The sequence below is a fragment of the Neodiprion virginianus genome, chromosome 6 (genome assembly GCF_021901495.1).
Source record: "Neodiprion virginianus isolate iyNeoVirg1 chromosome 6, iyNeoVirg1.1, whole genome shotgun sequence".
NCBI classification, from domain to species: domain Eukaryota; kingdom Metazoa; phylum Arthropoda; class Insecta; order Hymenoptera; family Diprionidae; genus Neodiprion; species Neodiprion virginianus.
In genome coordinates, this window is record NC_060882.1 from 17,329,869 (window position 1) to 17,347,386 (window position 17,518).

A 17,518-nucleotide genomic window follows, 5' to 3' on the forward strand; every position below is an offset into this window, starting at 1 on the left:
CACTTTCATGCTGGAATCGTGAAGCCGCGGGAGAGACTGATACGGTTCAATTTGCGCCCGAGTTGGAAGTTACTCGCGAATAAAGTGGCAGCCAGATTACACGAGTCTTTCTCTTATATACGTACGTATATACACACCGGGGCAAAAATGTATAATTGAAAGAAGGGTAAAAACATACGCGCTTCGAATTCTTTCGGAACAGCGGATCCGAAAATAGAGGAAGAATTCGCTCGTTTAATTCACCTCACCGTATAGGATTTATAAGTAACTTTTTATTTTCGTGTTTGTTTATTCATCTTCGCCTCTTTGGATTAAAAGCAGTAAATTATTGCCAATTCGTTATTGTGCAAACGTATACGCAATAACGCAAATGAAAAAACAGAATTGCACTCGGTGACTTATCCCTGCATTGAAATATCACTTTCGGGCAGCACTGTAGATATTAAAGACGCGATGTTGGAATTAGAAGATTGAAAATAATAAATGCAAATAATCACTAAATTGCGTTGTAGTATAATCGTTGAACACGAAGAATTAATATTAATTATTCAACACATGATATTTTTTACTTCTTTTTTTTAACTGCACTTCTTCACGTGTAATTGGGAATGAATTCTTCCTTTGTACACTGCACTTTTCACGACTCGTAGAATCAGCAACTTGATAGTGAAAACGAGCTTTCGCTGCGCCGCGACTTCACCGTTCCTAAGACACAAATACGGTAAAGAAATACGAGTAATGAAACGAATGGCTGACTGATACAACGCGTGTATTAAAAAAAAAAAAAGAATCAATTTATTTGAAAACCAGAACACAACGAAACGAGAGAGTTGTTGAAAAAAAAAAAAGCTTTGAATCGCGAAACAATCATTTTTCCTTGTAAATCCTTGCGTATCGCGAAATTTAATCCGTCGAACAAGATACCCGATTTTTTATCAATTCGTAACACGTTTTTCAGCGTAGATTTTATAATTTGATTGGAACCAGCGTCACTGCCGCGAAGGATAAACCTGTTTCATCGAATTCAAACGAACAGGAGGTAAACGATGTGACGTCAAAGTACCGGAGCCGTCGACTGCTGGACCCCAATCTGCGGTTCGAGTGAAGGAAGGCTCGATAAGAGATGCCGTGTGCGGTTCTATAAGAACGAATAACGTCCTCAAATCCAGCCGCGATTATAACGCGTTGCGTTTTAAAAAAATAAAAAAAATAATATTTAAAAAATGGCAAGAGAGAAACTAGATGTTTTTGCGATGACGATGACAAAAATCACACTCGAACGCTCGCCGAAAGCAGAGCAGAGTCGCGACCAGCGTGCACTACTAATCGAGGCAGAGCCTCTCTTCTCTTTGCTCCGCGACACGCCGGGCTGCTGTAAAAGGGGAGCGGAGACTATACACGGATTTCATGGTGCCGTTCATATTATACCTAACATACCTACCGCGAGCTAGAAGAGACAAGCACATATCCGAACGTTCACATTGACGCGACTCACCGTCGTCTAATAGGTTATAAATTGTGAACCGCGAGCAGGGGGAGCTTATGCAGCTCGGAGGGCAGTATAAAGTGTAATAACAAGCAATGGCGATGTGCGGGTGTTTGAAAAGGACTTAATAAGATAAGATAAACGTGTACGGAGCTAATTCCTAACGGCTGCATGATCCGTCGTCTGCTAAAATTCATTGCGCACGCGCTGCAATCCGATAGCAATTGTTTGCCAGGGTTACAAACCGTCACAAATTTAGACAACAGTTTGCCACGATGTATGAAACCTCAAAAAATTCGACAGCTAAATACGTTGAGCACAACTGACAAGGAGAATTTTCAACAATTTTGAGGTTACGTTTGGGACGGTTGGTTGCCCTGGCGATCAGCTGTTCTCGGATTACCGCGCTTGCGCATCAAATTTAAGTCAGACGACGAACCGTGAAGTCTTTAGGAATTTGCTCTGCATGTAATGTACCGCGGGAATTTGAATAATATTTATGCATGTTTTTATCACGAAATTGTATCTCTCGTATAGAATGTTTCTAGCTTTTGTTTCCGCACTATTTCATCAAAACGCATGTTGATGTAATGCGTATAAAGTAATTGCGCGTTAAAAACGGTAGGTACGACCGCGTAACTGAGACTAAACCTTTCTCACGTCTAAACCAACTCTTTTCACTCCGTCCCGTATACAGGGTGATCAGAAATATCAAAACTTTATATTCCATTCGTTACGAGATCACTCATTGTGAGACCGCTTGTTATAAGTCCATTCTCTATAAGATCACCCGTTAAAAGACCGCTCATCCTACAATTTTGTGCAAGATCGGTAACGACAATAAACCATTCGTTACAATGCTGCTCGTTATAAAGACGCCCGTCGATAAGGCCGTTCGATACAACGCTTTTCATCATAAAACCACCTGTTATAAAGAGCGCTGTATACAATGCCACTCGTCACGCAGTAGTTTTTATCATATCAAACCGTGAAAACTTTTTCCTCCCGGGTACCTCGATTTCGAATTCTCGATGTCGAAATTCGGTCAAGGGCTGGCCGTTACAGGGCTGATTACTCAGGCTCACGATCAGCTATTTGTGGCAAGGATTCATCCTATTTTCAGAATCCCATTTTCCTTCAGCTCCGTGATCAGCTTCATACCGCGAAACAGACAGAATGATTATATTTCCGTTCGTAATGTATCCTCTTTTATCACGATTACACTAATTTTAATTTTTTTCATTTTTTTTTTATTTTTTTTTTACATAAAATTTTTGGTCACCCCATAAACTTATGTAGCGTATCATGTGCATTATATACGGAGTTCCGACACGGCACGAAGGCGGATGCGTCTCGGTAAAGATTTCTCGAGTATATAAGTGGATACATATATACATATATACATATTGTCCCGTTTCACTCGTCGTCAAAAAGTGTAAGCAATTAGCAACGAGACTCTTTTCATTAGTATAATATTCACCGATGTTCAAGCCGTCAATTTTTAACACATGTATATCGTGTACTATAAAAGTATACATTATGGTTCACTTCCCGCGGCTAAAGTCTAACACGTTGACTGATTGACGACTTGAAATTGTTTTTGGCCATCCCGTGAGCAATAGGTAAGGGGGGAGGATAGCGTGTGTTTGAAAAATCTTATTCGTTGCATAATTCATTACGGAAGTAAGTACACATGTGCGCTGCGTGTATATCGTGTAATTGTAAACTATTATTTATATTCAAAATACATTTTAAACCAAATCTCAATATCAACACGTGTATAAATGTAACTATTATCACCGACTCAATTTTTCGTTTGATCACTTGATATGTTTTTCATTATTTTTTAGATACTAGTATAACTATAGCTGAGCAAAAAATTATCAAATCTGTAGTTTACTTATTTTTCTCCTTTCTTGGTAAAAAAGAGAATGTGTTAAATGCAGAACATTGGATATACCAAACCCAGATTGGTTGCTTGTGATAGCAGTAGAGATTGTAAAGTAAAAAAAAAGTAAAAGCACAAAGCGCGATCCGCATATTTTCGACACGTGTTTAGTACAGGTGTGCGTATAACCTGCCATTGTAAACATCGTGTTCAACATTTACTTATCTCCATTATTATTACGCCAGTGCCAATCATTATTCTTCTAAATACCTCCAAACAGACCTGCAATCATTACTATTAACACATTACGACGTTACACCGATAAAAATTTACTTTACATCAATTACACGTGTATTTTCATAGTATTGTTTCAAGTCAACATTCACTTGCGATTAGAGTCGAAATTTTAACGAATCAATTGTACACCATTCTTTAAATTTTATCAAGTTACTATTGCCAAAGATAATACTTATTTTACTTGAATTATATATTAGGATAAGTATATTTTAGGATAAGTATGACAGTTACTTCCCAACGGGAAACGGATCAACAAATTACGAGATCACATAATAAATATACTTTTATACTTAATATCTGCAATACCAGTAAACTAAAGTAAACCTATCCCAAAAATTTCTACGATGTATAATTCAATCCCTTTAGCTACATATCTAAATATGTAGAGGTATTCGCATGGAAATTCCATTTGATTTTTCACCATCGATTAACGTTAGGTAAAAAGAAAATAATTACCAGACACCATCTCGCTGCGGATACCCATGTTTTGTAGTGGTTGTTGTTTGTTTAATCTCCTAATTACAGGTTTTGTGCCTTCAACGCAAATTGAAAAACAAGTTTCTTTTTTCCGCCTGTACATATAAATCACAAAGTGCGGAGTATTCGTCAATAACAACGCTCGAATTCATTTTTTTTTTCACTTTCTTTGCTTTGCTTCCGGCTATTGTTCACAAGTGTTGATTATATAGGAGATAAATCTCGTACGCAACATGATACATTAGGCTGTTTCAGGATAAAATAACTTGCGAATTTCCACCGTGTCACCCTTTGCAAAGTTTGTTTGAATTTAAAGAAAGATTCTCTGAAAAAATAAGCTTTGTACTTTGCGTCTAAGATGGCGCTCATTCGATTTTCACTTTTTTCCGCATATTTTTCAATTTATGCCGGGGTCCCGTTTCGATGTGTACTGGAACGCGTTTACGTTTCGTTTAGCGATCAGCGTTAAGAGAGAAATAGTTTATGGTTTACGCCGTCCGCACTTGTCTAATACATGCTGAGTACCTCGTACAAAAAACATTGACTGTCAGAGCAGAAGACTGGTCGTGGCGTGAATGGTGACGATGATGTTTGCAGATAAGACGATATTTGTAGATAATATCTAAATTCTGAGCTACATATATCAGCGTCACAATTTACACCACGACTAGTAATTCTTACTAAAAATTTTCACATAATTTTCATTATTTACTTAATTTTCTTTCATTGTGATTCCGAATTTTTATTTATTTTCTTTTCCTCTTTAACGTTCGTTACTGATAGAAAATAATTATCGCACGACGTGACGAGAAATCTGTTAGACGGTTTCGACTTCGGTTATTTTATACATATTTTTTTCACATCTCAACTCAACTTTTATTAAACAAAACCGTATTTTCACTATTTTTATTACTTAATATACTAAACTCAATTATATTGGCATAAAAAAGAATCGATCGCCCTGTATAAAGGTATTACAATCGCGCGTGTAAGGAAGGAAGGATGTGAGACTCTCGTTCCTAATCTTAACCGCCCTCCCCTCCCGCCGCCGCCGACTCCTCGTACAGTCCCGGAGAAAGTTCTTTACAATACTACCAGCCTAATACAATCCTGTTTTACAAATGCAACGATCGTTGATGTTATAGGCTTTCCCGTCTTCCCCTAATGGACCGAATTAATGCAACCATCGCTTATTTCTTGTACAGAGTGATTATCTGTCGACAGAACGGTCCGTCGGCTGTTACAGTTTAACGCGCATGCGCTGAAATTCAAGAGCAATTGTTTTCAGGGTGATCAACAGTCATAAATTCAGATGGCGGTTGGTTACCCTGGCAAACGACTGCTCTCCGATTGTAGCGCATGCGCATTAAGCCATACGTGTGAACAAACTGTATAACATGAAACTGTAAAAAATTGCTTATTACCCAACATTTGTGAAAATTTAATCGCACGTGAGTGTAGCTCAAGATTTCTATTGAGGTAGAATTTTTATGGCAACTATTATCATCGTTGTTTTCACTTTCAAAAGTTTTCAAACGTATAGCGCGGATATTATAACTTTTTGTGCAATCAAGTTTTTTTTTTTTTTTTTCACTAACATATTTACTATTTTCACCGGTGAATTGGAAAGAAAGTTAATAAAAAAAATTATTAGCATTTGAACAAAAACGTGCAGTATACGGGTAATATTCAGTCAAGTCAAAAAGGTTATTAATTTTTATTGTCAGATTTCTCCAATAACTTTTTTCGAATGACTTTTTTCACCTTAAAAATATATCGCGAAGCATTTGATTTGATTTTTTATTTTTTTTTTTTTTTTGGCACTTATTGATTTTGACGCATCACTCGTAAAAAAATTTGATGAATCACCAATTGGCAACTCATGACATTTTATTTACAAAATGAATTGATCTAATGAAAAAATTTCCAGGATATAAAATGTTAATTTCCTCTCGAAATTTGCAGAGCACAAATAATTTGAACTCCAATTGTTAATACTGACAGGATATTTTCGAGTTGAAAAACAAAGTTAAAGACCTCAAAATGTGCCATTGTTGATTTTGTTGATTTTTGGAAAAGGTGAAAAAAAACCACGCCTGTTCCCACATGGGATGAATTTTTCTTGATTAATTTTCTTCTTTTGAATGAAGACCAAATAATATATATGACAACTGAATTCATTTACGACGATTTCAATTATAATCGTCTACGCTATATTCGACTAAAAGTTGTAAAAAAGTGAACCATCAGAAATAATTCCAATTTTTTCGAAAAAAAATGCAATCTTATTTTTTACTTCTCTGTAAGCTTTCTTTCGAATCCAGAGCAAACGATTACAATTCAAACTATCGAAAATAAATTTATTTGTCATATTTGGAAATTCTGTATACAGTAAGCAGCTTTGTTTCAGAAGGATCTGTAACGGGTATAAAGATATCTGTTTTTAATCTGGTTTTCTTTTTTTCAAAACAATGTCAAAATAAAAAATAGTCTGTTTTGAAAATGTTCGATTTATAATTTTCAAAATTATCCCGTTATTGTTTAGGATGGAAGTTTGAAGTTTGTTCTTCGAGTGTAGACAATTTTTATTATAAAACGAATCACCTTTGAGAAGAAAAATGTCATTGTAATTTGTCAACTAGTAATTCTTCGAAACTTTTGGTAGCTGGTTAGTCAAAATCGATGCTTTGCAAAAACACTCGTTTTGGAATGTGTTGTTATGTTGAAAAAAAGTAACTCGAAAAATATTTTTTGAGCGAGAGTTACGCATGTACAGTATGCACCCATGAAAAGTTTCGTCGAAGAATGAAATCGAATAAAAGTGGAAAAATTAAGCGATAAAATTTGAGAGTAACATATCTCAACAACCATTCATCAAATCGCCGTCTCTTTCTCATACACACGTATTTTCAATTCAAATCCAATAAATCGAGATATTCTGATATTTACAATTGACTGAAATAGGTATACCTATATACATGCCTATCTAAGGATAGAATGAACTTCTCAAGTTTTTCTCTACTTTTTTTCATCGATCTAGACTGCGTACTAAAGAGCGTTTGTGTTTGAATATCAAGAAATAAACGAAACCTCAAGAGGATGCTATCGTGAGTTGTCAAGAGTACAGCAAAGCTTACCGACAGCATAATTTTCATTGTTCAATTGATCTACTGTTATATAAATTAATATAACCCTATATTTTAAAGTAAAAAATCATCACCGCTACGCATAAAAGTGCGGTCAGCGTTGTAGAAGAAAAAATAACAAGAAATTATTTAACGATAATGACAATCATCGAACACGCGCAAATTATTTTGGACCTGGTACTAGATTGTTAATCAAATATAATTGGACGGGTGTAATAATTTTTCAACCGCGAGGATAAATTTGAGAGAAAAGACAAGTAGAAAAATAAACGAATAAAAATAATAAATAATTAAGTGACCACAGATTTCGCACGCTAATTCGAATGGGAGTGTTAAAAGTAGGTAAAAAAAAAAAGAAAAGAAAAACGAACAGTAAATAAAAAATTTCAACCGTTGTACCCAACTATAGCGACGCGTTGCCTCGATTCACAATTACAGGTCTTCGAGACCCGTGTTATATTATTGCAAATGGGCAAATGGAAACAACTCACAGCCATACATGACACATATATACCTAGGAAGGTATAGGTAGGTAGGTAGGTAGGTACGTAACAGGTATAACATCGCACACGTGGTTAAAAGAGACACACTGACGTAGTGAGAAACTGGTAAAACATACGTGTGTCTGTACACAATGTAGATACAGATACAGGGTGACCGACAAGCCACGCGCGATACGTGACGCAATTGGCCGTTGGCATTCAACGAAATCGGCCCAACCCATTATGTTATGTTACTTACTTACATTACTCGGTTACATTAACCGTGCGACGTTCTGCGCCCCCTGACTTAGTCGTAATCGTCCTGCACGAACGTTAAAACTGCAAGGCACGACGAGGAATTTACGAGTAAATAAATTTAATTACACTGCAGTCACGTTTTGCACGGGTATAATTAAAAACTGGTCGTCATAAATTGACCGTTTCGTTTTACCTTATACGTATCACATGTTTCTACACATCTATCTGTATGTCCTTTGAAGGCGTTTTGAATTCAAATTGAGGATGACTGTAGGACCGTACAGTCGGGTCGAAAAATAATGTGATATCCTTGATGTTGTTAATAACACAATGTTTGCATTCCAGATGAAAATGTTTAAAGATTATTTTCTGAATCACAGGGACGCTTTTCAACTATATTTAACTGGATTAGCTTCGGTTTAACTTTTCAAACTTTTCATGTATGAAATTTTTATTTCAAGATATTTTTTAGCTGACTGTACATCTCATACTGTATCCATAGAGCAGTCGTCAATACCGCACGTTTGTACATTTGTACACCGCTTAAGGGACCATGCTAGTGTAACGGAGCGAAAAATAGCTGATTTTCGCGTTTTGTTTTTTCAATGGTTAAAATACGCTAAGTCTGATTTTTTTGTGTCAAATCAAAGCACTCATGAAGGACAGAAAGTAAATTTTTCAACGCGCAGTTTTATTTTTTTTTTTATTTTGTTTTTTTTCACAGCTTTTCTCCAAACGTGGTTTTCAAAACGGTGTACACTCTCAAAGAAAGAAGTTTCAAGCTATCTGTCTCAAATTTACATACAACATTCTTCATGCCATGCTTTATCTTGCTGACGGACCCTTGTTTTTGAAATCTTCATATTTTTTCCAATGAAAAATCGTCGAAAAAATAAATCATTTCGATACTTTTTTTTCAAGCAGCCGCCGTTGTGCCGATTTTGATAACACGATAGTGGCTTTCATACTGACAATGAGTAATAATCTTCTCACAAATTTTTTTCCAGATAATATTTACGGCCAAAACCGTATACACCGTGAGAAATGCTTTTGTTTCGAAGACACTGTCAACCGTTACAAAAAACGTAAAAAAAAAATAAATAAATTAAAGCAAACGTTATAAAATTTATTTTCTGTTCTTCGTGACTGCATTGATTTGACATAAAAAACATCAAACTGTTTTGCGTATTTTAACCATCGAAAAAGAAATCGCAGAAAATCAGTTATTTTTCGACCGGTTAGACTAGCATTAAAAGTCCCTTAAAGGGAGTCAACAATATGTCCATTGAATGAGTAAAAACTTTTCACTTTTAGGTGTTCGTGCGTACTAGCTAACGCATATACGCGGCAAAGAATAGAATCGAGAAAAGCCTGACGCGTGAGGTTGTTTCGCAATTGAAACCTCATATATTGAGCCACAGGTGACTGGCTGCACTTTGGATTATAATTGCCAATATAAGTCATTCCGCGAACAGACGTAATAATAAATCTATGAGTAGAAAAAAAGGGCTCGACAAAGTTGATGATTAGTATTAACTACAAAGCGTTGATATAATCAATACTCATGCGATTTATTGCCACGTACAGCGGGGAATAATATTTATACGCAATTTATTAACTTTCCAGTGGTATTATTGGACGAATTAGCCGCCTACCTACATAAAATAATCGATCGAACCTCGTGGGAACCAACTTGCCGTCAAAACTGCCGACTGCAAAAATATAGGGAAAATTTATTGCAGAATTGATTTATATTATAGGTATTTACTCGGATACGGTTACAACGAAGCACGCCTGGATTCCCGGCAACTTGTATTACATCGAACGCTTGCGGTGGCAAACGATAAGGAGTAACATTCTTCATCGACACATTAGCAATAAAGCACTGCTCTCTCCTTGGATTCAAGTTTTTTAACAAGTATATCGATTAAGCGACCCCTCGATTCAATTGTTATTCGAATGATCCATTCATTGGAGAAACGATTAATCCAAGTCAACGATTATTCGATTGATCGCACAGCCCTAATTCATGTGTTTATCATGTGTTTAATCTACTAATCACACTGAAATTGAGTATTTGAATGAAATTTTTTTTATTTCACATTCTTGTAGATTGGAAAAAAAATATTTTGGACGTATTTTTTATTTTTTCGATTGAATCACAATTACCATTAATATAACAGATTGAAAACTATAACATTGTGACGTCACCCATGTTAAGATATATCTATACATATATAATAAAATCAGTGAAATTCAATCACCTATAACATGAAAAATTATCATTTTTAACGAAAAACAAAAAATACCTCCTCATTATTTTGGCCTGCACTGCATTACGCGCCCTTAAAAATGGAAAAAAAAATTTCATTCAAATACTCAATTGAACAGTGATGCTACTGTAATATGTTAATAAAATATTGACACACAAGTATTTTTGCAGGTTAAAATAAATTGAAATGGGAGTCTAACAGATGTAAACAATAAAGGTAACTGTCGGGGGGCTCCGGTTCCTGGAAAATCGCATCTCCTCTCGTATTGTTGCGGCCCTATTGAGAGAGTGTACTGTGTTCCGATTCATACCAAAGTCTCACAACACTAACGAGTGAAACAAAGTCTGAACAAATTAACAGATTTGCCAAAAATGACTTCAAAGAAATTTTTGTGTTGTTTCCCTGCACATGAATTTAAAATTAGCTTCAATGAAATACATGAGTATTCTGAATAACTTTTTTATGAACTTTTTATTTTTCGTGTAACGCAATGCAATAGCCTTTTTTTCTCTTACAGCTAATTCCTGTCAGTATAGTTGTGTATTTATACATAATTTCAATGCAATCCTGAAAAGATGAAGTTAAACCGATTTGAATAATTGGTCGATCAGTTTCTTTTCCTCAGACGATGTCATACTGAATAAGTTACAGTGGGTCGTTCGATATGGGGAAAAAACGGCAATAATAATCCCGAATTATTATATTAAGATATGTGAGACAGAATCTAGATGCGTTTCACGATATCTTTTTTAATTTTCTGAATGAAAAAATTCCAACATTATTAGGCCACAGAAGAATTGAACAAGTAAAAACACAAGCTATTGATAATTTGAATTAGTTGAAGAATTATATCGTATAATATCCTACGCAAAGTTACCTCAAACCTTACCTCACTTGAGAGTGAAACTTGCTATTATAGCCTGCGTAATCCATCGGAAGCCCTAAAATAAATTTTTGTGAAGGTATTGAGGCTCTGAATTTTTTATGTGCCTGGTCAAGATTTTAGCTATCAATTTCGTAACTCGTTAATATAGATGAAAATTCTAGCTCTCCGATACTTATTTCAACTCATCACTCGATCGTAAATTGTTTGGCAAAACAACTCAGCCATATTAAGTGTTTAATCAGTTTAATCATTGATTTGATTATAATTTTTAACCTCTCTAACAATAATTTTAAAAAAAAAGACTTCCTATCACAGGACACAAGAATTTTTATCACATTTGTTTCAGTGAAAGGTTTGTAGGAAGTACGATTTTTTATCGACTTTTTCAGATCTCTTTATTGAAATTGAAATAACGTGGATAACGAAATTTCTAATCACAATTCTCTCTGCTTCTTTGATAAATGCTTGTCATCGCAAGAGTTGGTGTAGCTAGAAACTGATTTGAGAGCAATGATCAACTTGGAATCTACTATCAGCCAATCCGCCTTGGTGCAAAAACAGTGAGAGGTAAATTTTTATATAATCATTATAAACTGCTGATACTCAGTCAACTAAAATGCATTTCTGGAAATTCGAAACATTATTTGTGGAGATTAGGAATTAGAATATAGTGTTTCCATGCTTGATATTAAATCAGTGATTTCTTCTTGAAATATATGTAATAAAATATTTTCCATTTGATTAGAAGTTTTAAATGGAAATTGAGTTTCCACAGAATGTTATTTCGTAATCTTTCAGAAATATTGGGCCACCAAATTAGGTAGAAAAATAAAATTTCGCTTCACTTTACTACGTATTCCAACCTAATTGTAAGTATTGAAGCAAATTATCAGTAAGTGTTGTTGGCTTTAATTATGCCGTGTGTAAATATAAATAATGGTTTATTCACATAGCACGTACAGTGATATTATTGAACCTATTGAATATACATTGTATAATCCTAAGCGAAAAAATTTTTCACACAGTCTGGGCAGGACTTGGGACATAAATATAAACATATCAGAGGACTAGCGATGGGTTATTCATGGTAAACAGCATGCGTAATGAAAACCGGTATAGGAAAAGATTTTCTGAATTAAACGAACAGATTTAGTCTATTCTAATTTGCCTAAATATTTTTCTAAATATTCTAATATTTAACCACCGCATACCATTCAGTTCGAGTAAATATTATTCACTTTAAGGCATACTTTCCCTAAGTGAGGTAAAAAATCTCGAAAATTTGCTTAAAACAGTCGAATATTAAAGATTCGTATGGCTTTTGCCATTCAGCTGACAAATGTTTACTAGAGAGCCATGTTCTGATATCTAAAAACAAGTCTATTGGATCATACATAATCAACAGCAAGCTTGGCTTTACTTAACTCTCTTCTTTTTTTCCTTTGAAGATGGGAATGCTTTCAAAACATTTCGTCGATGCCAATTTATTTATTTCATCGTTCACTTGAACATTGGTCAAAATCTGAACAAAAACTTGACGTTTTCAACTCACCTTTGGATGTTTGATCGGTTGGAGCTCGGTGATTTCATAATCGTCACCACTTAGACTGGAATTAGTCGAACAATCAGAGATCTTTCGACACATCGGGATGTCCAACAGCTCGCCGTGAGTCTTACTCCCCGTATCTTCTAAACGAACTCTCGAACTATCGCAGTTTGGAGAGCTTCCCTCAGACCTCGTCAACTTTGGATAATACGGACTCGGAGAAGCCAAACATGAATTTCTCCTGCTAACGTTGCTGCGAATGAGGAAAATAAGTAAATTAGTAACAAAGAACGTCAACTGATTCACAAGCATTGAAACACTACTACAAAGTATTTAATCTTTTCAAAAGCAACGATCCAATTTTAGAAGCAATGCTAAAATTTGGAAAGGAAGAGAATCCAATTTTATGAATTTACCTTTGTGAAATGCTACGCTTAGAGCCAACGCATAAACAACACGAGTCAGAGTGGCGTCTATGGCGGCATATTTGCAGTAGGTGGAAGTCTAATGAAAGAGAATTTTCAGTAGATTGTCGAACCTCGTCGCAGTCAAAGCAGGAGCAGCTGCTAGTTTGACTGGGACCGCTGTTCCCGTCAAATTTGTCATCTATGTTGTTCCTCTCAAAATTCTCCTCCAGGTAAGAGTAGTCCGAAAAATCACTGACCACGACACTCGGAGTTCGCCAATACCTCGGTTGCCCGTCATCTTTTTCGCTAGACTCACATTCCACAGCCTCGTTAACATTCGAACTCCCCCAAACTGTAAATTAAAATAAATATATTTAGTTCCTTGGTCAACAATATAGTGACTCACAGACTTTAAGTTTCCTGAACAGCATCATCACAGTTCATAATTGTTGTTTACTTAAATTCGTTCGATGTATAATCACAAATACAAACACAGTATCATTTATTCGGAAATGAACTGTCCATAAAACAGTCATGTTGGGAAAAAAAGTTGACAAGATATTGATGGTTCATTTATATTTCTAAATTGCGATATCAACCTTCTTTGATTCGAAGCATGAATCTGTTGCTGGGATTAGGCTGTCTCTAGTTAAGTTAGATATCAACACAGTGACATGGATAAACGTGCAATGTAGCAAATTAAATCAGCAAATTTATAAAGAAGAATATTTTTATTCATATTGCAGTTAATTAAAGGGTATAACTAGATATGCTTGCCAAAATTATTCGAACAGCTCTTCATTTGGTACGTGAGAAAACTTGTTTTATATGAAAACTGAAAATTTTCGGCCAAGTATTACCTCTGTAACTATATGAATATTTGCAATCACTAGCTCAAAATACAATAATTTTTACCGTTTTTTTTTTCTCTTAGTAACCATTTCAAACAGCCAATAAAAAAGATACTGAAATTGCAAGTTGACAAAACATACAAAATGTAATTTCTTAGTTTGCTTTGGTATAAAATTCGATTTTTTAAAAATTTTTGAATATTTCAATGAGTTTTTGCTAGCAATACTCGGTTTGGCACCAACTCGGAAATACCTGGCTTTCATACATTTTTTAGATTCCTCCCTCATTACGTGCTGAAATTCAATTTTTAAATGGTGCGCCAATACGAAAATCCGCAATGAAAATAACTATATTCATTTATCTTTTATTCGAATTTCACACCAAAATAGTAACAAATTGTACAAAGTCGCATATTCTAGTTTGTCTTATGTATACACGTAAATGCTTTCAAAACACATGATCCGATATGTGTCTTGAAATATTCGTGTATAAAAGCTTTATTGCAAAAAAATTATATTTCATACCAATATGAAGAAAAAAAATCATACTTCATATTTTGTAATAACATTCACATGCAATATTTTTTCCAAAGCGACATCTATATTAGTAACTGAGAAAAAAAGCACTTGGTGAAAATGATGGTCTTTGAGCTAGCGACCGCAACTATTGATATAGTTACGAAAGTAACATTTGGTCAAAAATTTTTATTATTTATGCGAAACAAATTGTTTCAGGTCCTAAGTGAAAAGCTGTTCAAGTAATTTTGGCATGCTTATTCAACTATACGCTTTATACACTGATATTTCCTTGTCATAAAACAGGAAATCACGAACAAGGTTTCGTTAAATTTTTTGTTAAATGGTACGTCTGAAATTGCAGTAAAGACGGACATGACAAATAGAGCGTAAAGTTCAACAACTTGACAAATAGATACAATACTGCGGGTAAAAAGTAAGATTTATCAAATCAACAAGATTTAGTCTACACCAAGGCATGTAATCATTCAACGACACAGCAGCGAGATACTCGAGAACTGCTCTGCAAACTATATGGATTAAACTCCAGGTGACCACTTCCTGTTTTACAATGTCAAACGACGATATCCAAGAAACAAGATTACTTTGCGGTATTACAAATTATATTATTCACTGACGTAGAACAGCTTGTTATATCAAGGTTTAAATGGAAAAATTCAAGTTTCTTCTAAATGTGATGTAATCAAAGAAATACTGCCAAACAGATTCAATGTGACACATAATTAACAAGGTTGAAGTTAATTGTGTTAATGTAAGAAAACATCGAAGAAAACATTACTATCTGGCAATTTTAGAATGACTGAAGGAGTTGAATTTGTAAAATACGAGTAGGTTCTGTTTTATTACAGTTTGCCAAGTTTCAAATAATGTTCAAGTTGTGTAAAATTATGTATACATTAGACTGAACGTTCAAAAAAATGTTTATGCTCCGAGTTGAAAAATCTCAAGTTGACATTGAATAAAGAAGATCTTCAAAGTTTTAATGCTCTGTCTTAGTATTAAGGGATGCCGCTCATTTTTTTTTTTTTGTTTTCCCTTATAAAACAAGATTTTATCTGTTATCAGACCTTGACATTTTTGAATTTTAAAACGATTCTAAAAAAATCAACCAATAGACGGATAAATCTAGATTGAAAATACTTGTTACTTACTCAAACATTTTCAATTTTTCATGATTGAATATTCAACATGGCATCCAAAAAAAATATAGTCTGAAAATAAATCTATAAAAAGTTTTAAGGAAGCCTAGAATAAAAAATTAGCTAATTAAAATAGTAAAAAGTATTTTCATGGAGCATTGCAACTTTGAGAATCTTTTTTTCTCACGGTAAACTTAAGCTTTTTCAACTTGGAGCATAAACATTTATTTGAACGGACAGTCTAATATACGTGTACATATATGTATAGTTATATTAAAGTTATAAACTTCAAAAACTCATCATAATTGCTTAGTTTATACACTGTTGAAATTACAAGGCTGAAGCTAGCAACCAGAATTAGCCGCCAAACGTTCCAATATCCATTGATACTAGGTAATGATGTAAAAAAAAAATTTTGTTAAATACCTCGAATCCCCGATACTTTTATAGAATTATGAGGATAAAACTGAACTGCACTTTTTCTATTTCCAAAAAGTTTCAACACGTTTGGCTACTAAATCTGGCTGCTAGCTTCAGCCTTATGTATAAATTTTGTCGAAAATTTGATCGATAAGCATAGAATTATTTACGCATAATGTCGTAGTCAAGTTCCTTGTGTGAGTTACAAAATTATTAGTCTGATCACTGAAGAGGAAAACGTTTGAATTCAGATAGGGTGGAGTGAAAATTCTTTAAAAAACTGTTACACGAATTTACGATGTCATGATAGAACGAAACGTGTTTGGTTTCGTTCTATTTGTCAGTGATCCTCACTGTGGAAAAAGAAAACCGAAGTCAGACACGAAAGTTTGTCCTCTAAATCTAGCAAAGGAAAATATTTTGTTCCCAATTGATCCTCTTGTATAGACATATCTGGAGTAACCATTGTGAATAAACCAACAGTTTATCCCTGTCATTTGATGGCCTATAATCACGCAATAGCCAGACAGTGAGGGAGTTGAGTGAGATGTTGTTGAAGAGTGCCGGATACTCACATAAAATTTGGCACTGCATGAAATGCAGGTTCGCAGCTCTCTACAAACACACTGTCGTTGGATAAAATGATTCAAGAATAAATTGTATCAACTACACTTTGCACAGTGATCATGGTCCAACAAAAAAGTATCACTTACTTTGATCGTCAAGAATCAAACCAAGTGTCTCGCATAGATTTCTCAATGTTTAAATACGAATCTTATAATGACTGCAACTTTTCGTCATGGATTGTTGAAAAAAAAATTTTTATCGACTGTGGTCGAAACCAGTTTTTAGCTATTTTCAGGACAGTGTAGCTTAAGTACCATTCGGTATTTACAAGTTCTACAACTGGATTTAGATTTCGGCTGACTAAACTTATTTAAATGACTTAACTTCGTCAAAAACGACAAAGCTAAGCAATTGTCAACAGTAGGAAATTGTCTAGAAATATAACTAGACAGACCGAAATTGGATAGCTATGAATATATATTTCTTAGTATTTCGACGTATCGGATTCTCTCTTGCTCTCAATTTATTTTCGTTATTTCAAATAAGTTCCAACCATTAAAGAATGCTGTAATCCGGTAGAAATGTCAAAGTTTAATTTTCTTGTCTCAGTGATTTGAAGATCAGAGTATATACGGAAACCAGAAAAAAAAATCCCAGTTATTTCCGTTTTCTTCGGTGCATACACACCCTCAAGATATTGCTTTTCATGCAACATCTGGATCCAGTCTCAGTCATTTCTTGTTGTGACTGATATTGCAGGTACGCTGTTTTATAATTTTAAAAGTTGTTTCACTTCATTCAAACTCAATTTCTTTAAAGACATCATAAGATTAAAACATTGCACCGAACAGATTGGTA

At 34.5% G+C, this 17,518-nt stretch overlaps 1 protein-coding gene across 3 annotated transcripts in view; it reads right to left on the minus strand.

The window, feature by feature from the left end:
• The window catches only part of LOC124307325 (uncharacterized), a 54,949-nt gene that overhangs the window by 28,362 nt on the left and 9,069 nt on the right, over window positions 1-17,518 (minus strand). For all 3 annotated transcript variants that reach the window (XR_006908780.1, XM_046768866.1, XM_046768865.1), the window contains exons 3-4: window positions 13,156-13,498; window positions 12,746-12,992 (exon numbers count right to left, since the gene is read on the minus strand). Coding sequence is in view for 2 of the 3 variants with exons in the window: in XM_046768866.1 (XP_046624822.1) it covers window positions 12,746-12,992; window positions 13,156-13,498 (590 nt within the window). In the remaining variant the exon portion in view is untranslated. The remainder of the gene's footprint in view (window positions 1-12,745; window positions 12,993-13,155; window positions 13,499-17,518) is intronic.